This window comes from Chiloscyllium punctatum, chromosome 1 (assembly GCF_047496795.1).
Source record: "Chiloscyllium punctatum isolate Juve2018m chromosome 1, sChiPun1.3, whole genome shotgun sequence".
Taxonomy (NCBI): domain Eukaryota; kingdom Metazoa; phylum Chordata; class Chondrichthyes; order Orectolobiformes; family Hemiscylliidae; genus Chiloscyllium; species Chiloscyllium punctatum.
This window is the reverse complement of record NC_092739.1, coordinates 97,043,036-97,070,522: the sequence shown is the minus strand read 5'-3', so window position 1 is coordinate 97,070,522 and position 27,487 is coordinate 97,043,036. Positions and strand designations below refer to the sequence as shown.

Below are 27,487 nucleotides of genomic sequence, written 5' to 3'. Positions count from 1 at the left end.
GCTCTTACCACTGCTATTGTTCTTCCTCTTGAGTTGTAGACCTACCCACAGTGACATGAGTTGATTCCCATTGCTTTCCTCTGTACAGCCCTCCCCATAGTATCCAAATGGTATATCTGTTAGAAACGGGGATGGTCACAAGGAATCCTGCACTTCCTGCCTTCCTCTACTCTTGTGGTCACCCATGCCCTTTCTGCCATGTTCAAGTGTGTATCTGACATGGGACTCTCTCACTGAACAAGTTATCACTGTATTTCATAGAAGTAATATGTTAACTAGGTAAGTGTGGAATTCTGCACAGAGAAAGTGGTTCAGCAAATAGAGAAGATAAGTGATGAGTTAATCTGTACCCACATAATCAAGTCACATCATTTTGACAATGACCGATATGGAGTATCGCAGTTAGTCTGAATTTAGCAACAACTTGATTTGGCTGCTCCACTGTGGTGACAAAATTTTGTTATTTAAGCCTTTAAGTGGTCTTAAAAACAAGTATTGGACTAGTTTTCAAAGAAAACAGGAACTTACTTTCTATATTCAAAGTACAACTGAACTCAGAGCACTTGCAAGGGGAGAGGAAACAGGCAAAAATCTTATTGAATTGGTGGAGTAGTGATAATGTCATTGAACTAGTAATCGAGATGTCTAGCTAATGCACTGAGAACACTGGTTCAAGTCTCACAATTAAAATTGATGGATTTTAAACTCATTTTAATCAAATCTGGATTATGTAGCCATTATCAGTAATGATGGCCATAAATCTATCATTAATTGCTATAAAAACCCATTTAGTTCACAAATATCCTACATGTAACTTCAGATCCATACTGGTGTGGTTGACTCCTAGGTTGTTTTCATCTTGTGGGAGAGTCTAGGACCAGGAGGGAATAAGACAGAAACTAGGAGGAATTCTTCTCCAAGGGCTGTGAATTTGTTATTTTATTTATTACAAAGGGATGTGGAGGCTGCGTTGTTAAGTTCATTCATGGTTGACACTGTATGGGACTGGGATATCATAGCTATGGCAAAAACATGGCTGAGGGAGGGACAGGACTGGCAGATCAATGAGATTAATGTTCTGTGGTACACATACCAGAGGAAGGATAGAACCGGCGGGGGGGGGGGAGTGGTGTTTTCCATTAGGGAAAACACACTGCATGTAGAGAGGATATTCGCGGAGGATCGTCCACATGGATGGAACTGAGAAATAACAAGGGGGTGATTGCTTTGATGCAAGTGTAGTCTAGCTACCCCCTCCCAACAGTCAGCAGGAAGTAGAGGAGCATAAAAGTAGAAATTGCAGATATATGCAAGAACAATACATTTGCAAAAGTAGGGAATTTTAGCTTTCCAAAATTAGACTGGAGCTGCCATAGTGTAAAAGGCTTGGATGGGAAGGAATTTATTAAGTCTTCATGAAAATATTCTTATTCAATGGCTCTACTGGAGAAGGGGCAAAACTCAATCTCCTCTTGGGAAATAAGGCAGGGCAAGTACTGAGTTGTTAGTGGGGAAGCATTTTGGTAGCTATGACTATAATTCTATTAGTTTTAAGATTGTTATGGAAAAGGATAGGTCTGGTCCACAAGTTAAAATTCTAAATTGTGGGGAGACCACTTTTGATAGTATTAGACAGGAACTTTCAAAAGTTGAGTTGGAGAAGCTATTTGCAGGTAAAGGAAAATCTGGCAAATGGAAGGCTTTCCAAAGTGAGACAATGCAAGTTCAGGGACACCATGTTCCTGTTTAGAATGGAGTCAAGAGCAAGGCTGTCAGGAATAGGGAACACTGGATGGCTAGAGATATTGAGGCTCTGGTCAAGAAAAAGAAGGCATGTGTCAGGAATAGACGGCTAGGATCAAATGAATCCCTTAAGTTTAGAAAGTGTAGGAATACACTGAAGATGGAAATCAGGAGGCTTAAAAGGGGACACGAGATAGCTTTGGTAGATAAGGTTCAGGAGAATCCAGAAGAAATTCTGCAAGTATATCAAGGGCAAAAGAGTACCTAGAGAGAGAAAAGTAGGGCACCAGTAAGGATCAACGAGGCCATCTTTGTGTGGAACTATAGGAGATGGGAGAGATTCTAAACACCCATCTAACTGCATAAAATTACTTATTGTGGAGAAAGACATGGAAGCTAGGGCTAAGAGAAATCAATAGTGATGTCTTGAAGAGTACACATTATAGAAGATATGGTGCTGGACATCTTAAAAGGCATAAAAAAGTAGATAAATCCTCAGGACCTGTTCTAGTACATCCTCGGACATTGTTGGATACTAGGCAAGAGATTGTGGGGCCCCTAGCAGAGATATTTGTAACATCATAGCCACGGGTGAGACGCCAAAAGATTGGAAGCTAACACTGTGCCATTATTTAAGAGAGGCTTCCAGTAAAAGCCAAGGAACTACAGACCACTGAGCCTGACATCAGGGGTGGGTAAGGTGTCAGAAGAGATTCTGAGAGACTCACATGCATTTGGAAAGGTGAGGACTAATTAGGGATAGTCAGCATGATTTTGTGCAGACAAAATTGTGTCTCACAAATGTGAGTGTTTTTTGAAGAGGTGACCAAGAACACAGATAAAGGCAGAACGGTAGACGTTGTTTACATGGACTTTAGCAAGGCCTTCAACATAGTTCCACATGGTAGATTGGTTAATAAGGTTAGATCACATGGGATCCAGGAAGCGCTTTAGCTAGCCAACAGAATACAAAATTGGCTTGACGGTAGAGTTAGAGGATTGTGGTAGATGTTGTAATTGTACTCACCTCTACCACTTGTCTGGAAGCTCATTCCGCATACAGACCACCTTCTGCATGAAAAGGTTGCCCCTCAGGTCCCTTTTAAATCTCTGACCTCTCACTTTAAATCTACGTCCTCTAGTTTTGGACTCCCTGACCATGGCTATTTATCTTTTACATGCATGCATGCTTGTGATTTTATAAACTACTATAACATTGTTGTTGTTCAGACCGGAGGCTTGTGACTAGTGCTGTGCCACAAGATTCGGTACTGGGTCCACTGGTTCATCATATTGATTAGATTAGATTCGATTCGATTCCCTACAGTGTGGAAACAGGCCCCTTGGTCCAACCAGTCCACATCGACCCTTCAAAGGGTGCAAAAATATTTACAAGGGTGTTACAGAGACTGGAAAATTTGAATTATAAGGAGAGGTTGGATAGGCTGGGACTATTTTCCCTGGAGCGTAGGAGCATGAAGGGTGATCTTATTGTGGTTTACAAAATCACGAGTATGCATGTATAAGGTAAATAGCCAAGATCAGGGAGTCCAAAACTAGAGGACATAGATTTAAGGTGAGAGGAGAAAGATTTAAAAGGGATCTGAGGGGCAACCTTTTCATGCAGAAGGTGGCGTGTATGTGGAATGAGCTTCCAGAGAAGTGGTAGAGGTGAGTACAATTACAACACTTGAAAAGACAGGTACGTAAATGGGAAAGGTTTAAAGGGATATGGGCCAAATGTAGGAAAATGGGACAAGGTCAGTTTAAAAAACCTGATTGATATGGATGAAAGGGTCTGTTTCTGTGCTGCATGACTCTAATATTTAAGAGAATCAAGGGTTATGGGGAAAGGCAGGAAGGGAGTCGATGATTATCATATTAATCATGATCTCGTTGAATGAGAGAGCATACTTGATAGGCTGAATGACCTACATTTATAGGTTACCTGTTCTCTGCAATGACCTTGTAAACCACTTAGTTCAACAGCTATTAGGAATAGGCAAGAAATACTGGCCTTGCCAATAATGTCTGGATCCACAGAAAGAAATTAACAACAAATTAATTTTGGAAATAAATCTAAAGTATTATTTTTCTATAACGTCTATGATTGCCTGTTGCCTACAGTAAACAGACACAATATTGCTTTGTATTCTCGCTTAAATTGCGTCCTAAAGCCATTAGTTCTGCATCCATAGATGAAAAATCATACCTGAATGAGATTTCCAGTGCTAGGTGACCATTCGACAACCCTACTATTTGCAGGATCTGGAACATTAGGCCAAATATATTTTTTAATCCTGTAAAAGAAAAACATTTTTGATATTAGATCAGTTTTTTCCTATAGTATTGTTCACCAGGTTTGAGATTGTCAACTCTTTTCCTTCACAAGTTTTTTAAAATCAACATCTTTTAATGTGTTATTTGTTATTTAATAATAGGAGCACCATGCGTATTTGGCGTCGGGCAAGGGAGAAAATTCTCTATTTTCTAACAGGTCTTCTTGTCTTTAGCCACTCATCAATCCACTCTCTTTTTCACTACTTTTCTTTTAGAGTATATAGCGTTTTTAATGACATGGGACTATTTCACTTTTTCTTTAACGCTCATCGACTCCAATTGGAGTTTACAAATGCTCTTTCATTAAGAAATCAATTACAGGTTCTGGATTTCACACCAGAATTGGCTACAGAAGATGATGATGACAGCAACTGAAGGGTACGCCAGGTTCCAAACAATCGATTGTGATAGGGACTCTCTAGTCAGAGGTACAGATAGACGTTTCTGTGGCTGACAGTGTGAAATCAGAATGGTGTATTTTCTCCCTGGTGCCAGCATCAAGGATGTCATGGACAGAGTGCAGAATATTCTCGAAACAGGAGTGGGACCAGCAGGAGATTGTTGTACAAATTGGAACTAATGACATAGGATGGGAAAAGGATGGTATTCTTAAGGGAGAATATAGAAAATTAGGCAGGGATTTAAAAAAGGAGGTCCTCAAAGGTTATACTATCCGGATTACGCCGGGTGCCACGAGCTAGTCAGGGTACGAGTAGGAGGATGGCGTGCTGAGAAGCTGGTGCAGGGGAGAAGGGTTCACATTTTTGGACCATTGGAGTGTCTTCAGGGGTAGAAATGCCTATACAAGGAGGACAGATGGTATCTGAATTGGAGGAGGACTAAGAGACCGGCAGGGGGATTTGGTACAGCTTCTGGGGAAGGTTGCAACTAGTGAGGTGTGTGTGCACATGTGACAGAGAGACGCAGACACAGACCTAGGGAGATAGTGAGGAAAGAGATGAGTCTGAGACTGGTTGAGTTGGGAAAAGAAGCAAATCAAATAGTCAGAGCAAGAAAAACAGAGAACGAAGTAGGACTGATAAACTACATTTATTTCAATGCAAGAGGCCTAATAGAGAAGGAAGATGGACTCAGGGCAGGGTTAGTAACGTGGAACTGGGATATCATAGCAATTACAGAGACGTGGCTCAGGGATGGACAGGACTGGCAGCTTAATGTTCCTGGATACAAATGCTACAGGAAGGATGGTGGAGGGGGTGCGGTGGCAAGAGAGGGGGGTTAGAGTTTTTAATAGGAGATAACATTATGGCTGTACTTAAGAAGGATACTCCTGGGAGTACATCTAGGAAAGTTATTTGGGTGGAACACAGAAATAAGAAAGGGATGACCACCTTATTGGATTGTACTATAGACCCCCAATAGGCAGCAGGAAATGGAGAAACAAATTTATAAGGAAATCTGTTATCTATAAGAATCACAGGGCAAGGGATTTTAACTTTCCAAACATAGACTGGGACTGCCATAGTATTAAGGGTTTAGATGGAGGAGAATTTAAGTCTGTACAAGAACATTTTCTGATTCAGTATGTGGGATGTACCTACTATAGAAGAAAACTTGACCTCCTCTTGGGAAATAAGGCACGGCAAGAGTCAGTGGGAAGCCAGTGACCATAATACTATTGGTTTTAAAATAGTGACGGAAAAGGATAGACCAGATCTAAAAATTAATGCTCTCAATTGGAGGAAGGCCAATTTTGACAGTATTAGGCAAGAACTTCCAAAAGATGTTTGCAGGTAAAGGGACAGCTGGAAAATGGGAAATGAGATAATGAGAGTCCAGAGACAGTATATTGCTGTTAGGATGAAAGGCAAGGCTGGCAGGTGTAGGGAATACTGGATTACTGGAGAAATTGAGGTTTTAGTTAAGAAAAAGAAGGAAGCATATATCAGGCAGAGATCAAGTGAATCCTTGGAAGAGTATAAAGGTAGGAGGAATATACTGAAGAGGGAAATCAGGAGAGTAAAAAGGGGACATGAAATAGCTTTGGCAAATAGGGTGACGCAAAATCCAAAAAGGACCAAAGGACAACTAGGGAGAGAATAGGAGCCCTCAAAGATCAGCAAGACAGTCTATGTGTGGAACCGCAGGATGGTGAGGGAAGATGCATCAGTGTTTACTCAGGAGAAGGACATGGAACATACAGAATGTGGGAACCAGATGGTGACATCTTGAAAAACATTCATAATTACAGAGGTGGTGGTGCTGGATGTCTTAAGACACCTAAAAAAGGTGGATAAATGCCCAGGACCTGATCAGGTGTTGCCTAGAACGCGGTGGGAAGCTAGGGAAGGGATTGCTGGGCCCGTTGCTGAGATATCTGTGTCATTGATAGACACAGGTGAGGTGCTGAAAGACTGGAAGTTGGCTACTATTTAAGAAAGGTACTAAGGAAAAGTGGGGAACTATAGACCGGTGAACCTGACATCGGTGGTGGGCAAGTTGTTGGACGGAATCTTGAGGAACAGGATTTATATGCATTTTGATAGGCAAGGACTGATTAGGGATAGTCAACATGGCTTTGTGCATTGGAAATCATTTTTCATTAACTTGAATGAGTTTTTAAAAGAAGTAATGAAGAGCATTGATGAGGGCAGAGCAGTGAATGTGATATATCTGGACTTCAGTGACATATTCAACAAGGTTCTTCATGGTAGACTGGTCAGAAAGGTTAGACCTCATGGAATACAGGGAGAACTAGCCATTTGGATGCAAAATTGGCTCAAACTGTAGAAGACAGAGGGTGGTGGTGGAGGGTTGCTTTTCAAACTGGAGGTCTGTGACCAGTGGTGTGCGACAAGAATCAGTGCTGGGTCCTCTGCTTTTCGTCATTTATATAAATGATTTGGATGTGAACATAGGAGGTATAGTTTGTAAGTTTGCAGCTGACACCAAAATTGGAGGTTTGGTGGACAGCAAAGAAGGTTACCTCAGAGTATAGCAGGATCTTGATCAGATGGGCCAATGGGCCAAGGAGTGGCAGATAAGAGTTCAATTTAGAAAAATTAAGGTGCTGCATTTTGGAAAGGCAAATCAGAGCAGGACTTGTACACTTAATGGTAAGGTCCTGGGGGAGTGCTGCTGAACAAAGAGACCTTGGCATGTAACTTCATCTTTCCTTGAAAGTAGGGTTGCAGGTAGATAGGATAGTGAAGATGGGATTTGGTATGTGTTTCTTTATTGGTCAGAGTATTGAGTATAGGAGTTGGGAAGTCACATTGCGGCTGCACAGGACATTGGTTAAGCCCTTTTGGAATATTGTGCACAATTCTGGTCTCCCTCTTATTAGAAAGATGCTGTGAAACTTTAAAGGATTTAGAGAAGATTCACAAGCATTGGAGGGTTTGAGTTATAGGGTGAGACTATTTTTCCTGGAGTGTCTGGGGCTGATGGGTGATCTTACAGAGGTTTATAAAATCATGGGGGGCATGAACAGGGTAAATATACAAGGTCTTTTCCCTTATGTGGGGGAATCCAGAACTAGAGGGCACAGTTTTATGGTGAGACGGGAAAGGTTTAAAAGGGACATAAGGAGCAACCTTTTCATCGAAGGGGAGTGAGTGTATGGAATGAGTTGCCAGAAGAAGTGGTGGAGGCTGGTACAGTTTAAAAGGTATCTGCACGGGTATATGAACAGGAAGGGTTTAGAGGGATTTGGGCCATGTGCTGGCAACTGGAGCTAGATTGATTTAGGATATCTGTCGGCACGGATGAGTTGGACTAAATTGTCTGTTTCCACGTTGGACATCTTTAAGACTCTAAGTGTATTGGGGTAGAAAGGTGGATAAAGCAGACAGGAGAAATGCATGGGAGAAAAAATTGCTGTCTACTTCTGGTTCCTGATATGTAGCTGAGAAAGATAATGGGTCATTGGGGTCAAATGGCCGGCCTCTGTCCCAATTGAATCTCAAGACAAAGCTGTAGTCTTGAGATTGATGTAATGGGAGAGAATGAGTTAGAATTAGGAGGGGATGGGAAATCTGCTGCTCGGATCTGGGAAGGGCTAGAGCAGGCAGTGCTTATGAAAACTCTATTCAGACAAAAAGCTACAGAACAAAACAATATTAATAATGGGGCCTTTTAAAATGGTCTCATTCTAGTATTAAATTCTTCCACAGTCTTGCCCCTCCCTCTCATGCTTTCACTGTCTGGGTCCTAAGCTCCGAAATCTGCTGCTTTCCCCTTTTCACCTGTGCATCTCACTTATTTTTTTCCTTTAAGACGCAACTTAAATCCCAAGATTTCTTTTGTTGGTCAGTATTATAAACTTGTTTTATATTGTTTCTTTGAAGAGGTTTAGGATATTTAGTTGTGTCAAAGATCCCTTACAGATACAAGCTTTTGTTACCATAGAGCTTTATTCTATTGAAAAGTTAAAGTGCTAACCCTAAAACAAATTATACTTACAGATGTCTCTTGTTGAAGCAGAAAAGTATAGTCACCACAGTGATCAAAAGAAAACTCAGGCAAATAGGCACTACAATTGCTTCAATTTCTCCTTTTGCTGCAAAAACCAAAACAAAACAAAAGGAATGTTTCACAATAAATCAAAAATAATTTGCAATACAAACATACAAACATCAATCATATAAAATTAGTTCAGAAGCAGAGCATTTGGCTCCTGGATTATGCTCCACTATTCAATAAGATCATAGCTGATCGGTTTTTATATCCACATTCCGACTTATGCACCATAAGCCTTCATTCTCCTGCCTAATAAGAATTGATCCACCTCAATGACCTTATTCAATGACCCTGGTTCCATTGCCTTCTGAGGCAGAGTTTTTCAAAGTTGCACCAACCTAAGAAAAAATCCTCACCTCTGTCCTGGAAGGTTGAGTGCCGATTTCAAAAAGTGTACCCCAGTTCTGGACTGACCCACAAGAAAAATCTGATGTCCTTGATTCAGGATCTTACATATTCAATCAAGTCATTGCTCAATCTTCTAAACTCCAATGGAATCAAATCCAACCTATCCAGCTGATCCTCATATGACAACCCATTCATTCCAGCTATCAACCTAGCAAAACTTCTTTAAACTGCCTCCAATGTATTTACATGCTTCTTTAAATTAGGAGACCAGAATTGTATAGTATAAGCGATGTGAGGTTACCAATGCCCTATATATCTGAAGTTTTGGTGTCAACACTAGGGGCCTCACAATTCATGAGTGAACGGGTAACAGAAGTTCAGAGGCTCTAGATTCTCAGCATGTCGTCAGTTGTATATCCTGGGTTTACATTATAAAGCTCCAAAAACATCATTTACATTGTTCTGGGAGAGAAGGGGAGCTGCAAGTAGAACAGCCATCCTGGGAACAAATAAAAAAATCTAAATTGAGGATAATGATTTTTTTTTAAAAAACCTAGTTTTAAACTCACCATAACTTAAAGTGGTGAAATTAACTTCAGAACTATTTGTGCCTCCTTTCACTGTTGACGCCATGACACGTACACCATACAAAGTATTGCCTTTTAATGAAGTCAGCTCATGCTCTCGACACATTGCATCAACAACAATACTTGGACCTAGAAATTAGAAACAACTTGTGAAACTTCTATCAAACCAAAAAATCAAAACAATTGAAGATTTGCACACAGATAATAAAGACAGTGGTCAGAAATGGTTATCAATTATCTTTAAAAAAATCCACAAATTTTACAAAAAACGTGATGTGAAGACAGAGTTGGGACAAGTGCATAAGAGTGAGTATTCTTTTTATTTCTTATTTTCTTGCAATGCCATCAACCTTCCTGGCTCAGGAAGGGAACTGTGGAATTTGCACCTGAAAGTAGTAAACTGTTGTCAGCGATGTAAAATGTTTCTATCTTTTTTTTTCTTATTTGGAATCTAAGTTTATCTTTCTGTCTGTACCTTGCCTTTTAAACCAGTTCAGCCTGTTTCCTTTTCCATCATCTGTTGCTTCTCAAACTGCTTTAGTTATAAGAGAAAGACTGTTGGTCCTATTATTCCCCATCCCTGATATACCTTACTAACAACTTGCATTTTTCGCAATTTGCACTGCACTCCTTTTGGAGCAAAATGATAAGGGAAATATCGGACTAACAGAGTCTGTAACAGAGATTCTTTCTCTGCATCTCTTTGTAGCTGTGACACTATATTCTGCAGTCTGTTCTCTTAACCTGAGGTACTTACGTAAGGTATGGTTTACCTGGAAAGCACACAAAAACAATACTTTTCACAGTATTTTGGCACATGTGACAATAATAAAGTCAAATCATTATGGTACCATATGAGACCATTCAACCCTCATGTCCCTTCTGGTTGAATATCTAACAAGTTTCATCTGTGCAATTACTGCAGGATAAGACAGTGCTTTACAGCATGCAATGACTGTCAAAACGCTTCACGTTCAATGGTTCCCATGAACTGACTATATAATTGGTAAAATTATAAACAAATAATTCTTCTATCATATTTTCAGACACCCACTCTTTCCTTTTTCATTTAAGCATTTCTTATGCAGGCAGACAGGTTTTCCAACCAATGATAATCAGTTTAAAGTATTTGCTAAACTGATTTTCAAAAAAGTGATCGATTTAAAAACTGCCTCAAACACTATAGTCAATCTATCATTTTTACTTAATTTTTAAAAAAACTTAACATGTCTTCAATCCCAACTTTCTACAGTTTTCTAGAGTGAACATATGCTAACTGATTAGTAAGGGTTAGATCTCATGGAATACAGGGAGAACTAGCCATTTGGGTACAGAACTGGCTCAAAGGTAGAAGACAGAGGGTGGTGGTGGTGGTGGTGGAGGGTTGTTTTTCAGACTGGAGGCCTGTGACCAGTGGAGTGCCACAAGGATCGGTCCTGGGCCCTCTACTTTTTGTAATTTACATAAATGATTTCGATGCGAGCAGAAGAGGTACAGTTTGTAAGTTTGCAGATGACACCAAAATTGAAGGTGTAGTGGACAGCGAAGAGGGTTACCTCAGATTACAACAGGATCTGGACCAGATGGGCCAATGGGCTGAGAAGTGGCAGATGGAGTTTAATTCAGATAAATGCGAGGTGCTGCATTTTGGCAAAGCAAATCTTAGCAGGACTTGTACACTCAATGGTAAGGTCCTAGGGTGTGTTGCTGAACAAAGAGACCTTGGAGTGCAGGTTCATAGCTTCTTCCATAGCAAAAGTGGAGTCGCAGGTAGATAGGATAGTGAAGAAGGCGTTTGGTATGCTTTCCTTTTATTGGTCAGAGTATTGAGTACAGGGTTGGGAGGTCATGTTGTGGCTGTACAGGACATTGGTTAGGCCACTGTTGGAATATTGGGTGCAATTCTGGTCTCCTTCCTATCAGAAAGATGTTGTGAAACTTGAAAGGGTTCAGAAAAGATTTACAAGGATGTTGCCAGGGTTGGAGGATCTGAGCTACAGGGAGAGGCTGAACAGGCTGGGGCTGTTTTCCCTGGAGCGTCGGAGGCTGAGGTTTACAAAGTTATGAGGGGCATTCGGGGAGTCCAGAACGAGAGGGCATAGGTTTAGGGTAAAAGGGGAAAGATATAAAAGAGACCTAAGGGGCAACTTTTTCACGCAGAGGGTGGTACGTGCATGGAATGAGCTGCCAGAGGATGTGGTGGAGGCTGGTACAATTGCAACATTTAAGAGGCATTTGGATGGGTATATGAATTGGAAGGGTTTGGAGGGATATGGGCCGGGTGCTGGCAGGTGGGACTAGATTGGGTTGGGATATCTGGTCGGAATGGACGGGTTGGACCGAAGGGTCTGTTTCCATGCTGTACATCTCTATGACTCTATCTCAGTGCACATGTCAAAACAGAATTATTTAAATGAGTCAGCAAAAGTAATACCACAACAGGAACTTACTGGAAAGGAAAACTGACATCTCCACACAGATAAGTATTTTATTGTTAGAAACAAATCTCAAATAGTTTCACACAGCTGGGAGAGTTGCAGTTCTGTAAAATTCCAGTTTTAAATGGCAAAGTAGAACTTTCAAAAGTTGATGGGGGGCAGGTATTTCCAGGTAAAAACAGCTGGAAAATCAAAAGCCTCCAAAAAAAAAGATAGTGAGAGTTCAGAGAGAGTACATTCCTATTAGGGTGAAAGGGAATGCTGGATGACTGGAGAAATTGAGGTTTTGGTTAAGAAAAAGGAAGCATATGTCAGGTGTAGACAGTAGAGATAGAGTGAATCCTTAGCAGAGTATAAAGGCAGTAAGAGTATACATGAAATAGCTTTGGATTTTCCCTTTTCCTATTTGCCAAAGGGATTTTATAAATGTATTAAAAGGACAAAAAGTAACTAGGGAGAGAATAGGGCCCCTCAAAAGGTTAGCAACGCATTCTGTGAAACCTCAGGAGATGGGGGTAGATACTAGTTGAGCATTTTATATCAGTGTTTACTGTGGAGAAGGACCTGGAAGATATAGAATGTGGGGAAATAGATGGTGACATCTTGAAAAATGTCCACATTACAGAGAAGGTACTGGATGTCTTAAAACGCATAAAAATGGACAATTGCCAGAACCTGATTAGGTGTACCATAGACCTCTGTGGGAAGCTAGGGAAGTGCTTGCTGGGTCCCTTGCTGAGGTATTTGTATTATCGGTAGGCACAGATGAGGTGCTGAAAGACTGGAGGTTGGGTAACATGGTGCCACTATTTAAGAGGGGTGGTAAGGACAAGCCCAGGAACTATAGACAGTGAGTCTGACATCAGTGGTGGACAAGTTGTTGCAGGGAATCCTGAGGGACAGGATTTATATGCATTTGGAAAGGCAGGACTGATTAGAGATAGTCACCATGGCTTTGTGTGTGCAAAATCATGTCTCAGGAACTCAATTGAATTATTTGAAAAAATAACGAAGAGGATTGATGAGGGCAGAGTGGTGAACATGATCTATATGGACTTCAGTAAGGTCCTCAACAAGGTTCCTCATGGTAGACTGGTTAGCAAAGTTAGATCTATGGAGTACAGAGAGAGCTAGCATTAACTTGAAGGTAGAAGACAGAGCATAGTGGAGGGTTGCTTTTCAGACTGGAGGCTTGTGTGAACAAGGATTGGTGCTGGGTCCACTGTTTTTCATCATTTATATAAATGATTTGGATGTGAACATGGGAGGCATAGTTAGTAAGTTTGAAGATTACACCAAAATTGGAGGTGTAGTGGGCAGCAAAGAAGGTTACCTCAAATTACAACAGGATCTTGATCAGATGGGCCAATGGGCTGAGAAGTGACCGATGGAGTTAAATTTAGATAATTGTGAGGTGCTGCATTTTGGAAAGACAAATCAGAGCAGGACTTATACACTTAATAGTAAGGTCCTAGGGAGTGTTGCTGAACAAAGAGACCTTGGAGTGCAGGTTCATAGGTCCTTGAAAGTGCAGTCACAGGTAAATAGGATAGTGAAGGTGGTGTTCGGTATGATTTCCTTTATTGGACAGAGCATTGAGTATAGAAGTTGGGAGGTCATGTTGCTGCTGTACAGGACTGTATACGCCACTTTTGGAATATTGTGTGCAAATCTGGTCTCCCTCCTATTGGAAGAATGTTGTGAAACTTTAAAGGGTTCAGAAAAAACTTAGAAGGATGTTGCTGGGGTTGGAGAGTTTGAACTATAGGGAGAGGCTGAATAGGCTGGGGCTGTTTTCCCTGGAGCATTGAAGGCTGAGGGGTGACCGTATTGAGGTTTATAAAATCATGAGATGGGTTATGGAAAGGGTAATTACTCAAGGTCTTTTCTCTGGGATTGGGGAGTTCAGAACTAGAGGACATAGGTTTACAGTGAGAGGGGCAAGATATAAAAGGTACCTACGGGGCAACGTTTTCACAGTGGGTGGTGCGTGTATGGGATGAGCGGTCAGAGGAGGTGATGGAGGCTAATACAATTACAACACTTAAAAGCCATCTGGATGGGTATAAGAATAGGAAGGATTTAGAAAGATATGGACCAAGTGCTGGCAAATGGGACTAAATTAGGTTAGGATATCTGGTCAGCATGGACGGGACCAAAGGGTCTGTTTCCATGCTATACATCTCTATGACTCCAAAACCTTCTCATATATGCCAATAGTTTTACTAGATTAATTTTTAAAGCAACATCTCACTTTTTAACATTATCAATATACATCATGATTAACTACAAGCTCACAGGAATGGGCTAGGAATTGATTTTTACAATAGACCGATCGCTGATTAATGAGCAAGTTCTAGTTCCAGGTCATTATATTGTAGTCCAATCCATTCCACCTCATTTGATTACTGTTTTGCAGCTGAAAATGTTAAAGAAATTCCATCAAGCAGTTTGTGAAAGAGCTTAAACATTCTCATATTTGCGGTGATATTATTTCACTTTGCATGATTCTCTTATGTCAGTCTTGGCTCTGGAGGTTGAATTATTATCTCATTCAAAGGCTTAAAGACCAACACCTGAATTTTAGCACAAGACTGACAAACCTGTGCTGAAATGAGGTAGGGCTGTACAGGTCAAAGAAAGATGCTAATTTGAGTTCTGGTTTTCCAGATGGATATAAAAATGTCCATTGGCACTATTTAAATAGGGCACAAGGGTGATTCCCTTTATTCTAACTAAAATTTAATGATATATATCAAAGCAACTGAAACGCCCACTTACCTCCATGCTTTTTGTGGGATCTTCCCATATGCACAGCCTAAATAAACTACAATGTGCATTTATAATTGAAGATTAAGCATATGAATTTAAACTTAATTTTATCAATATGTAATAAAAATTGCACAGGAGTGGCTTTTAACATTTACAACTGAATTCTGCAGAAAATACCAAAATACTTAATACGAGTAAAAAAGATAATGCTGTTAATTTCAGTATTTTTGACATAACAATCTAGACCATTTGAGTTGAAGAATCTTCCAGCACCATTGTATTGTACACATTTCACTTAAAGAAATATGTAAATGTTATCTTTTTACTTACTTGTTTCATTTGCAATGCAATTCCTGTAAAATATGGTGTAATGTGTGATAAAACCACGCTGTTCATTTACAGGAATTTCACTCCACATCAATGTGACATCTTTTTTCCCCACATTTTTCAGACGAACTAAAGGACCACTTGCTGGACCTGAGAAACAGAAGGATATAGCTTTTACCTCAGCTTGCACAGTTTAAAATATTCAGGTTGTAAAAGAGATTCCACATTTTCAGGCATTTTCTTATCTAACCTTTCCTACTCCAATTATTCCGCTAAATATGTTATCAATAATCAGGTGTGTTTCATTTTGCGTTCATAAGGGAAAGATCAATCCTAGTATTCGTGTACTTTGCCACTTTAAGGGGATCTAAAGACACGGTGGTAGTATATCCTACCTCTGGGCCAGGAAGTCTGGGTTCAAGTCCCACCTTTGTCAGGGGTGTGTCGTTACACATCTGAATAGGGTGATTAAATTAACTACTTTGCCACTTTAGGCATCGGATTTTCAAAGCTGAGTACAGCATGAAAAAACAAATGAAGAATTTTTATATACACTATCCTCTAATCAATACCTTGACTTCAAATCTCAGAAAAGTACCAAACTTACGTATACATTTTTCACCTCTCATTTTGATTAATTGTGACTGGCAAGTTGACAATTTTGCAGACTAGGAATTGCGTTTAGATTTACTTGAAATCAGAATATTCTTGATTTGTTATATTTTTGAAAATCAAACTGTCTAGATGTGTTTTGACAGATGCCTGGAGGAGGTGGAACATGAACCAAGGTCTCTGACTCAGTGGTAGGGACTTTACCACTGGGTCAAAAAAAAACTCCACATTAGGATGCTTTTTATTTCCCAATCAGAACTTTCTTGAGAGAGAAATTAACCAGTCTAACAATGAGAAGTTCATAATGAAAGAGTTGAACTGTTAGCTCCCAATGATGCTAGTCAGAATCATATAGCATGGGAATAGCCCTTCTGTCAAAGCCGTCCAGGCCAATCATGTTCCCCAAACTAAAGTAGTCCTATTTCTTGTATTTGGCCTATATTCTTCCAAATCTTTCTTATTCATGTAATTTTCAAAATGTCATTTAAATATTGTAGCTGTACTCACATCTACCACTTCCTCTGGAAATTCATTCCACACACAAACCACCCTGTGTAAAAAGATTTGCTCCTCATGTCTTTAAGTCTCTTGTCTCTCAACTTAAAAATGTGCCCCCTAGTCTTGAAATCCCCTATTCTAGGGAAAAGACAACTACCATCAACTATCTATACACCTCATTATTTTATAAACTTGCATAAGGTCACCTCCCAACCTCCTATGCTCCAGTGGAAAAAGTACCAACCTATCCAGCCTTTCTTTGTAATTCAAACCTTGCATAACCAGCAACATCATGGTAAATTTTTTCTGAGCCTCTCCAGCTTAATAGTATCCTTCCTATAACTGGGCGACAAGAACTGGACAGTTTCTCAGAAGAAGCCTCACCAATGTTCTGAACAACCTCAATATGACTTCCCAACTCCTATATTCAAATGAGCCACTCTGTGTAAAACAAAAGTTGCCCCGCATGTTCTTTTCAAATCTTTCTCCTCTTACCTTAAACATATGCCGCCTAGCTTTGAACATGCCCACAGCAGGGAAAAGATCCTTGCTATTCACCTTATCTATGCCCCTTAGGATTTATAAACCTCTAAGGTCACCCCTCAACCTCCTATGCTGCAGCAAAAAGTCTCAGCCCACACAGCCTATTTTTAGGACTCAAACCCTCCATTCTCAACAACGTCTTGGTAAACCTTTTCTGAACCCTCTCCAATTTAATAAATCCTTTGTGTAGCAGGGTGACTAGATCTGCACATGGTACTCCAAATGTCCTGTACAACCTCAACAGGACATCTCGACTACTATACTCAAAAAGGTTTGAGCATTTAGCATGTTTGCCTTATTGTCGTCTTAACAACCTTGTCTACCTGTGATATAAACTTCAAAGAATTATGTACCTGAACCCCTAGGAATATCTGTTCTAGAACATTACCTGGTGAGCTCCCTTCTATTATGTCTTCCATTGTATATTAAGAAATTTTGATAGCTTGTACTGAACGTGTAGATGAATTATGTATAGACATTATATAATATGTATTTATTCCATACAAATATATTCTGCATTTTATCATTAACATAATTAGTGTGTACATACGATCCTGCTGCAGATATGCCAGTTTTGAAAGCGGAGCTCCTGGTCGACCACGATACATCGGGTATATAGTTATCCTGTAGCGTTTGAATGGCATTATATTATCTGTAGAAGCAATAAATGAATTACCTTATAGTTATTTTTCATTTAGCAATTTGAGTTTGATTCAAAAAGAGCAACTTGTTAAGCCTTTCCTGTGAAAAAGCAAGTAACCTTACATTTCTGACCTGTAGTTTTTACTTTACAAATGGCTGCTTTGGTCACCAACTATGACTGAAAGTACATTCTATGTTTATGTCTAGTACTGTTACTTGCACCACATATTTATTATTGGATTTCATAGATTCCAAAAATAAGTGCCTCTTCAACTGTTTTTTTTAAGAAAAGGGATAAACTTAGTAGTAAATTCATGGCGTACAATTTTCTAACCATTTAAAAACTCTAGCTTGACAATTTTAAAACATTTGTACTTAAATTTTCAATAAGCTCCTGTCAACCAGCAAGATTCCAAACCAGAAACACAAATGTTGAAAATCATTCCCACATTCTAGCACAAAATTATAGAACAAAATAAATCAAAATAACTGACAGGCAATCAAATTGCACCCTTTGCTCTTCAAATATTGATAGACATGACAGAAATATGCACCTTTTATAAAAACCTTCCTTGCAGTTTTTTGCGCAGTTTGCCAGAATAGAGGTCCAGGGCATAAATTCTTGATGGACTCTTCACACCATTCTATCACATAGCCACTCACTGCAGAACTAGAAGGCTTCCACTCCACCATCAACTGACCATCTTGAGGGTAGGCACTAACATTTTGTACAGGCAGGAATGCTGAAAGAGAATAAACACATCTTGCATTAAGAGGAACAATTGTTACTTTGAATTGAAAACCAATTTTAAAGCTCTGTTGTGGATTCTCCTGATATAAAACATACATATTTCTGTTAACCTTGACTCACCCACAACATCTCGAAGCCAGAACCCAAGTTTTGGGTTCAAACTCCACTTCAGAGAATTGAATAAATATTCAAGGCTGACACCTGGGTTCATGGGTTAACTGGGACTTGTGCCTTAGTAACATATCAATTTTGCTTGGTTGCATTCAGTCGCTAGGGTGCATGTCTAGGAGCAATTTTCCAATTTTCCTGAATTGATCCAATATTTCTTCCTTTCTCCATTATTTGAAATTTGTAATTACTGCATTCTTGAAACTACAGCCAGATCAAATAATGGAAGAGTTTTCAAAATTCTTTTATGTGTATCACTGCAGGATCTAGCATTTCTTGCTTTAATAACACTGTCATTTGGTTTCTCTTTGAAAAGGTAACGTCACCATCGTGCTACCACACTGTGGGCTATTCTCTCATGGTTTTTGGCAGGGATTTGGGCTCGGGGGGTGAAAGAGGCACAACTGGTTTAACCCAATAATTACCAGGAAGGAGGTTGAGAAAAAGAGGATCCTTCATGGTAACCCACGCTATTGGCATCACTCTGAATCGCAAACTAGCTATTTAACCAACTGAGCTAACTGACTCCCTATTCTTCTTGCACATTTCACAAAAGCAAAAACGTCATTTGAATAGATTTAGTTGCAAGAAGGAAAAGGTAACTTGGAATTTGACTTGAGTGCCCTCAGTATTAGGGAACAAGATAGATGACTTGAATGTCTTGGAAGATTTTGTCAGTTCTGGTTAGTATTCCTCAGGAGGCCTAGCGGGTGATCAATTTCTCAGCAGTTCAAATACGTAGACGGAATGGGTTGGAAAGACTGAATTGTCTATTTTCACGTGCTACTTTACATTATGAAGAAAACTCACCTGATTCTGTTGCTGCAGGCAGTATTAAAATTTCAGTAGGAGAGTCACCAGCTGAATTGCTGGCACTAAGTGTGACTTCATATTCCCCATCTGAAACTGTAATATTCCATCCCAGTTTTGTTGTTTCAATGGTTTTGATGTTCATAGAACTCTTCTTAATTGTCATCTTGTACTTCAGGATAACCCCATTAGCATCTGACTTTTCTAATTCCTGCAATTTGAAAAATAGTTTAAAAAGAATTTTAAACGTCAAGTAGAAACTGATGTCAGGCCGAACTGAATTTTATTACATACAAAAGGATAGACTAAGATATAAACATCAACTTTGGCACAATTTAACCGATATCAAATCATTTAAGAATAAATGCAGTCTTTCTATCCTTCTGTTTACATTTTAAGACTTCAAATGTCTACCTTTTCAGAATCGTGTATTTTAAAGAAAGACTCATTGTCAGCTGATTTAATTGATAGGAAGATAGTGGGAAAATATAATCCACTCAAAACATTCTAAAGTGGAACATTACTTTCTGAGCAAGAATTCCTTCATGTCTTTCCTCAGCATGCTGAAAGCAATCATTTCAAATATCTCCTACCCATGCAAGTACATTCCATGTTCCACAAGAAAAACAGAATCTGTTGAGTCTGCTAGATCAGGTAAAATAACATGGTCCAATCAAATGACATACACCTTAGGCTGAAGAGAGTCAGAGTTATTAAATCAAAATAGATTATCTCCTGATTTTAGATGCTAATCCTGGTACACCATTGAAACTTAACACTGCCCTGTAATTTGATTTCATCCCACCAAAGAATTTTAGTATTCCTGTAGAAAACAGTACAGAAGCCTTCCTCATTTTGAGCCTTTGCTGGCTCTCTGTAAAACAGACCAATCCTGTTCCTCTGTTCTATTTACGCAGTCCTGCAAGTTTACTTCCATCAAGTGAAATAATTCATTGTCTCAGTTTCTATCATTCTTGTTGAAATTCAAATTCCAGGCCATTATCACTCACTGTATATCCTTCCATACACACTTTCCTGAATCACTTGCCCAAACGATTTAATCTACAGACCTTAAGCCATCATGTACTATCAGCTATTTGCAACAGGTTTTCTAACCTGACCTTATAGCTAAAACTCCTGATTTCTGGAATTTTACGTGCTCTCAACAATCCAGATCCTTTCTAAACTGTGACAATTACAATTGGATGCAATACCCCAGTCGTGGTCCAACCAGATTCACCATAACTTCCACTTTCATATTTTGTATCTCAATTTATGAAGCACAATAGATTAGCTAACTGCTCTCAATATTTCCTGCCTCCAGGTTTCTTTGTCTCTGACCACTCTTGAACAGGTTACTAAGCTTTTATTGCCCCTCTCTATCCCTCTCCAAAATATATTACCTCGTACAGTCCTTACTAAACTCCATTTTCCACATGTCCAATTATTCTGCTAGCACATCCATTGGACTACATTCCACTGCAGTTAATTGCCATCATCCTTAATGTCAGCTACACCATCAGATTTGGTATCATTACCAAAATGTAGCAAATATTACTTTCTATTCTAATATTCAAATCATCTCTATATTTCAAAAAGCAATGATCCAAGAACTGCATCGTGGGGACCATCACTCTCTTCCAGTCTGAAATACTTGAGGAAATGCACTTTATTAAACAATTGACTGAGTAAGGGGAGGTAGATATTTGTAACCCAATAGAAAATTCTCAAATTCCAGCTGTCAAATTCCATTCTGTTTTACAAAGTTATACAGAAATTTATCCTTTCAAATCCCAAAACTTTAGCAACATTTACTTTTATGGTCTGAATCTTGGACAGCAGATGGACCCTGCGTAAGACAGATAAATTGTAAAAAGAATGTACGACAGCTAATTCAATATTAACTTAATTTTTGCATCATTGACATACACAATTATGAATAAATTACCAGAATACAACATATAAAAAGTAACATTTGATGTATTGTATAACCATTGGCTAGTATCTTTCAAAAAAATGACGCTGGAAAAACACAGCAGGCTAGGCAGCATCCGAGGAGCAGGAGAATCGACGTTTCGGGCATAAGCCCTTCTTCAGGAATGAGGCTGGTGTGCCAGGCAGGCTGAGATAAAAAGGTAGGGGGCGGGGGGGGGGGAGAGGGGCGCTGGGAATACGATAGGTGGAAGGAGGTGGGGGTGAGGGTGATAGGCCGGAGAGGGGATGGGGGCGGAGAGGTCGGGAAGAAGATTGCAGGTCAAGAGGACGGTGCTGAATCCGGGGGTTGGGATGAGAAAAGGTGGGGGTGGGGAGGGGAAATGAGGAAGCTGGAGAAATCTACATTCATCCTGTGTGGCTGGAGGGTTCCTAGGCGGAAGATGAGGCGCTCTTCCTGCAGGTGTCGTGTGATCAGGGTCTGGCGATGGAGGAGGCCAAGGACCTGCAAGGCCCACTCTTTCCGGTCCGACTTTAACTCCCCCTCCTACTCCGCCAAGGACATGCAGGGTGCTGGGGACCCTGAGTGCAGGGTCTGGGGACAAGGGTACCAGAGAGTCAGAAGCAAGGGCAGGGTTAGCCCTCAGTGGCCATGTCCCTGCATTAGTTCCATTCTCTTAACTGTGCACACAATAGCATGGAATTTCAGACCATTCCATGCCCTGCTCAACCAGAGGCCCGCATTATTAAACCAGTTGGACAGGCCCACTCTTTCCAGTCCCACTTGCAGCTGAAATAATTGTAGCCCTGGAAGGTTATGGTCATTAAAATAATTATTGATTATTAGTTAAGGGTCTTTATTGGTTGCATGACAGGAAGGCAGAGTTTGGGCTTGCCCAGACCTTAATTTGGACAACCATGGAAAGGTGTCAAGTTGCTTGTCTGTTACCATTCCACAAAATTAATAGAACATAGAACATAGAACATAGAACATAGAACAATACAGCACAGAACAGGCCCTTCGGCCCACGATGTTGTGCCGAACTTCTATCCTAGATTAAGCACCCATCCATGTACCTATCCAAATGCCGCTTAAAGGTCGCCAATGAATCTGACTCTACCACTCCCTCGGGCAGCGCATTCCATGCCCCCACCACTCTCTGGGTAAAGAACCCACCCCTGACATCTCCCCTATACCTTCCACCCTTCACCTTAAATTTATGTCCCCTTGTAACACTCTGTTGTACCCGGGGAAAAAGTTTCTGACTGTCTACTCTATCTATTCCGCTGATCATCTTATAAACCTCTATCAAGTCACCCCTCATCCTTCGCCGTTCCAACGAGAAAAGGCCGAGAACTCTCAACCTATCCTCGTACGACCTACTCTCCATTCCAGGCAACATCCTGGTAAATCTTCTCTGCACCCTCTCCAAAGCTTCCACATCTTTCCTAAAGTGAGGCGACCAGAACTGCACACAGTACTCCAAATGTGGCCTAACCAAAGTCCTGTACAGCTGCAACATCACCTCACGACTCTTGAATTCAATCCCTCTGCTAATGAACGATAATACTCCATAGGCCTTCTTACAAACTCTATCCACCTGAGTGGCAACCTTCAAAGATCTATGTACATAGACCCCAAGATCCCTCTGTTCCTCCACCTGACCAAGAACCCTACCATTAACCCTGTATTCCGCATTCTTATTTGTTCTTCCAAAATGGACAACCTCACACTTGGCAGGGTTGAACTCCATCTGCCACTCCTCAGCCCAGCTCTGCATCCTATCTAAGTCCCTCTGCAGCCGACAACAGCCCTCCTCACTGTCCACAACTCCACCTATCTTTGTATCATCTGCAAATTTACTGACCCACCCTTCGACTCCCTCCTCTAAGTCATTAATAAAAATTACAAACAGCAGAGGACCCAGAACTGATCCCTGCGGAACTCCACTTGTAACTGGACTCCATGCTGAATATTTACCATCTACCACCACTCTCTGACTTCGACCGGTTAGCCAGTTTTCTATCCAATTGGCCAAATTTCCCTCTATCCCATGCCTCCTGACTTTCCGCATAAGCCTACCATGGGGAACCTTATCAAATGCCTTACTAAAATCCATGTACACTACATCCACTGCTCTACCCTCATCCACATGCTTGGTCACCTCCTCGAAGAATTCAATAAGACTTGTAAGGCAAGACCTACCCTTCACAAATCCGTGCTGGCTGTCCCTAATCAAGCAGTGTCTTTCCAGATACTCGTAAATCCTATCCCTCAGTACCCTTTCCATTACTTTGCCTGCCACAGAAGTAAGACTAACTGGCCTGTAATTCCCGGGGTTATCCCTATTCCCTTTTTTGAACAGGGGCACAACATTCGCTACTCTCCAGTCCCCTGGTACCACCCCAGTTGCCAGTGAAGACGAGAAGATCATTGCCAACGGTACTGCAATTTCCTCTCTTGCTTCCCACATAATCCTAGGATATATCCCGTCAGGCCCGGGGGACTTGTCTATCCTCAAGTTGTTCAAAATGTCCAACACATCTTCCTTCCTAACAGGTATCTCTTCTAGCTTATTAGTCCGTTTCACACTCTCCTCTTCAACAATACGGTCCCTCTCGTTCGTAAATACTGAAGAGAAGTACTTGTTCAAGACCTCTCCTATCTCTTCCGACTCAATACACAGTCTCCCACCACTGTCCTTGATCGGACCTACCCTCGTTCTCGTCATTCTCAGGTTTCTCACATATGCATAGAATGCCTTGGGGTTATCCTTGATCCTATCCGCCAGGGATTTTTCATGCCCTCTCTTAGCTCTCCTAATCCCTTTCTTCAGGTCCCTTCTGGCTATCCTGTATCCCTCCACTGCTCTGTCTGAACCTTGTTTCCTCAACCTTATGTAAGCCTCCTTCTTCCTCTTTACTAGACATTCAACCTCCCTCGTCAACCAAGGCTCCCTCACACGACCATTTCTTTCCTGCCTGATCGGTACATACATATCAAGGACACGTCGTATCTGCTCCTTGAAAAAGTCCCACATTTCCACCACATCCTTCCCTAACAGCCTATGCTCCCAACGTATGCTCCTCAAATCCTGTCTTACAGCATCGTAATTTCCCTTCCCCCAATTGTAAAATCTACCTTGTTGTGCGCACCTATCTCTCTCCATAACCAAGGTGAAAGTCACAGAATTGTGGTCGCCATCACCAAAATGTTCACCCACCAACAAGCCCACCACTTGTCCCGGTTCGTTACCGAGTACCAAATCCAATATGGCCTCCCCTCTGGTTGGACAATCTACATACTGCGTTAGAAAAGCTTCCTGGACACACTGCACAAACACCGCCCCATCCAATCTACTTGATCGAAAGAGCTTCCAATCAATATTTGGGAAGTTGAAGTCGCCCATGACTACGACCCTGTGGCTTCTGCACCTTTCCAAAATCTGTTTCCCAATCTGTTTCTCCACATCTCTGCTGCTATTGGGGGGCCTATAATAAACACCCAACAAGGTGACTGCACCTTTCCTATTTCTGACTTCAGCCCATACTACCTCCAGAGGCAGATCCCCCTCAAACTTCCTTTCTGCAGCCGTTATACCATTTCTAATTAGCAATGCCACCCCCCCTCCTTTTTTACCACCCTCCCTAATCTTACTGAAACATCTGTAACCAGGAACCTTAAGTTTCCTTCTGCCTCTGGCCCTCAAATATTCACTTTTAGTATAGCTGCATTTCTGCCTGAATTCATACTTAACTGATCATAACTTGAATTCCAAGACTGGTTGTCACCAAATTCCAATTTTTTTCCAAACATAAAAGCCAAATATCATGGATGCTATGAATCCAAAATCAGAATTAACTCTGAGATAGATAGATTCCTAATAAGTAGGGGAATCAAGGGTTATGGGAAAAGGGCAGATGTGAGGGGTGTCATGATCCTACTGAATGTTGGAACAAGTTTAAGAGACTCAATGGCCTATTCCTGTCCCTATTTTGTATGGTGTTACAAAAAGGAAAGAAGCTGGTAAAATGCTGCAGATCAGGCACCATTTTCAGAGAAACATACATAATCTTTAAAAAGGTGATCTTTCACAATAACTGAAGAGGAAATAGAGATTCAAGAGTTTCTTTAAAACAGTGGAAAGGGGAGGGGCAGGAATACCAAAGAAGCAGCTTTGTAATAGGGTGACAGTGAAGGGGGATCAAATAGCTGAACGTTTATGATACAACAGCTAACATTTGCGTCCAAATTGAGACATGTATTGCAATATAACTTTGTTCTTATTCTGCCTGTACTGTGTTGAAGTATTAAATAAATCAGAATAGTCCAATTTGCGGCACGACTTAATCCTAATTGGAGGTTGAATAGAACACTGAACAAGTTAGAAATGAGGGACAGTCACATTCACAAATAAAACTTATCACAATTTGGTTTAAAAGGACTATTTCCTCTATGTCTGTTACTAGGTACTTGTAAACCTAAGGCATATGTCTACATATAGAAAACAAACAGAAGACAAAGTTACCTTCCACATGATATGGATCTTTCTCTTTGAAAAATCCAGATTTTCAACTGTTCTCCAAATTGGTGGACCTCGTAATGGTTCTAGCAATAAAAATGTTAATAGATAAAGCTTTGATGCAATTAAAATAAACAGTGATTAATTCGACCCAGTATTTAAAATTACAATTGTACAAATGTAATTTTTGAGCATCATGGCTTCGTGTAAACAGTTTAACTAATTATTGGCGTTCTTTGTCAAAGGAACCAGCGTATGTAGTGTACATAGGTTTCCAGAAGGCATTTGATAAAGTGCCACATCAGAGGTTACTGCAGAAAATAAAAACTCTTGGTTTAGGGGGTAGCATACTAAAGAGGCAGAAGTTTGACTTGTGAACAGTAAGCAGAGAGTAGACATAAATGGGTGTTTTTTTGCTTTAGCAAGATGCAAAAAGTGTTGTCACAGAGATTGGCACTGGAATCTATTCACCATTTTCCTTAAATAATTTGGATGAAGGGATGGAGGAAATGGTCACCAAAATTTCTTGATGATACAAAGCTAGACAGTAAAGCAAATTGTGGACTGGACAAAAAGGAGAATAAAAAGAGATATAGATAGTTAAAGTGAGTGGGGAACAATCAAGCAAGTGAAACTATAACGTTTGCAGCTGTGAAATTGTATGGACGTACAGTATGTGAAACGGTTGTCCATACTAGTAACAAGAACTTGGGCAGGAAGGAAGAGTTGGTCTGGCAGATGAATACATGGCTGGAAAGAAATATGGTGCAGGAGGGATGGCTTTAGATTCCCAAGGCACTGGCTCCAGAAATTGGCAAGCTAAATGTATTGCACATGATCAGAGCTGGGACCAAGTACCTTGGAAAACATTTTGCTAGTGCTTATAAAAAGACTTCAAAATAATTTGGCAGGACACTGGGAACAAAGGGAGGATATGAGAATGGAATACCAGGATACAAAATACTTGGAGACAGATAACACCAGCATAGAGAATAGGAAGTTAAAAGGCAAAGTTTCAGTAAAAAGCAGAAAGTAACAGAAGTTTAAATCAGGGTTATTGTGCAAGTATGTGAATGCATAATAAATAAGTTTGGGATGTTGCCCATGCAAATTTACACATGAAAATATGATGTCGTGAATGACAACAAAGACCTGTTCAAGTCCTCAAGAGGGTTGGTTGTTCAATATTCCTGGGTACAAGATGTTCAGAAAGGCAGGATGTGTAGTTAGGAGAGATGTTAGATCAAAAATACAAAATTGAGAGCTAGGAAGAATACAGAAGATTCAGAGAGGCGACACGAAAACACATTAGAGAAGCAAAGAGGGACGATGAGAAAATAACTGGTTTCCAACATAAACGGGAATCCCAAAGTTTCCTATAGGTAGGTCAATAGTGAAAAAGTGGCAAAAGGATTAGAGTCAAATAAGGATCACAATGTGGATTTACATATGGAAGCAAAAGGCATGGCTGAGGTGTTAAATTAATACTTTGCATCTGTTTTTAAATCAAGAGGTTAGATACTACTGAGGCCATGGTGACAGGAAAGTTCTGCCATTAGAAAGGTTCAACATTGATAAGGAGAAAGTAATATATGGGCTATCAATACCTAAAATTGACAAGGCACTAGGATCAGATAAAACATATCCAAGGATATTAAAGGAATAGAATGTGTGAAAAATTAGAGTGAGAAATCCAGGGCACCAGCCATAATTTAAGCGTCTTCCCTTGCGAGTTTTGAAAGGTTTTGTAGCTCAGGTTGAGGTTTGCTTGCTGAGCTGGAAGGTTTGTTTTCAGATATTTCATCACCATATCAGGAATCTTCTTTGAACCTCCGGTGAAGCACTGGTCATATAGCTCGCTTTTTATTTATGTGTTTAGGTTCCTTTGGGTTGGTGACATCATTTCCGGTGTTGATGTTATTTCCTGTTCTTTTTCTCAGGGAGTGGTAAATGGGATCCAAGTTAATGTGT

The 27,487-nt window shown here is 40.4% G+C and overlaps 1 protein-coding gene across 4 annotated transcripts in view; it reads right to left on the bottom strand.

The window, feature by feature from the left end:
- Nucleotides 1–27,487, bottom strand: part of il6st (interleukin 6 cytokine family signal transduce) — an 88,496-nt gene that overhangs the window by 10,246 nt on the left and 50,763 nt on the right. For all 4 annotated transcript variants that reach the window (XM_072571340.1, XM_072571323.1, XM_072571332.1 and 1 more), the window contains 8 exons: nucleotides 25,523–25,602; nucleotides 19,062–19,272; nucleotides 17,887–18,075; nucleotides 17,241–17,342; nucleotides 15,041–15,187; nucleotides 9,483–9,629; nucleotides 8,509–8,605; nucleotides 3,956–4,043 (listed from right to left, as the gene is read on the bottom strand). In XM_072571340.1, coding sequence (XP_072427441.1) covers nucleotides 3,956–4,043; nucleotides 8,509–8,605; nucleotides 9,483–9,629; nucleotides 15,041–15,187; nucleotides 17,241–17,342; nucleotides 17,887–18,075; nucleotides 19,062–19,272; nucleotides 25,523–25,602 — 1,061 coding nt within the window. The remainder of the gene's footprint in view (nucleotides 1–3,955; nucleotides 4,044–8,508; nucleotides 8,606–9,482; nucleotides 9,630–15,040; nucleotides 15,188–17,240; nucleotides 17,343–17,886; nucleotides 18,076–19,061; nucleotides 19,273–25,522; nucleotides 25,603–27,487) is intronic.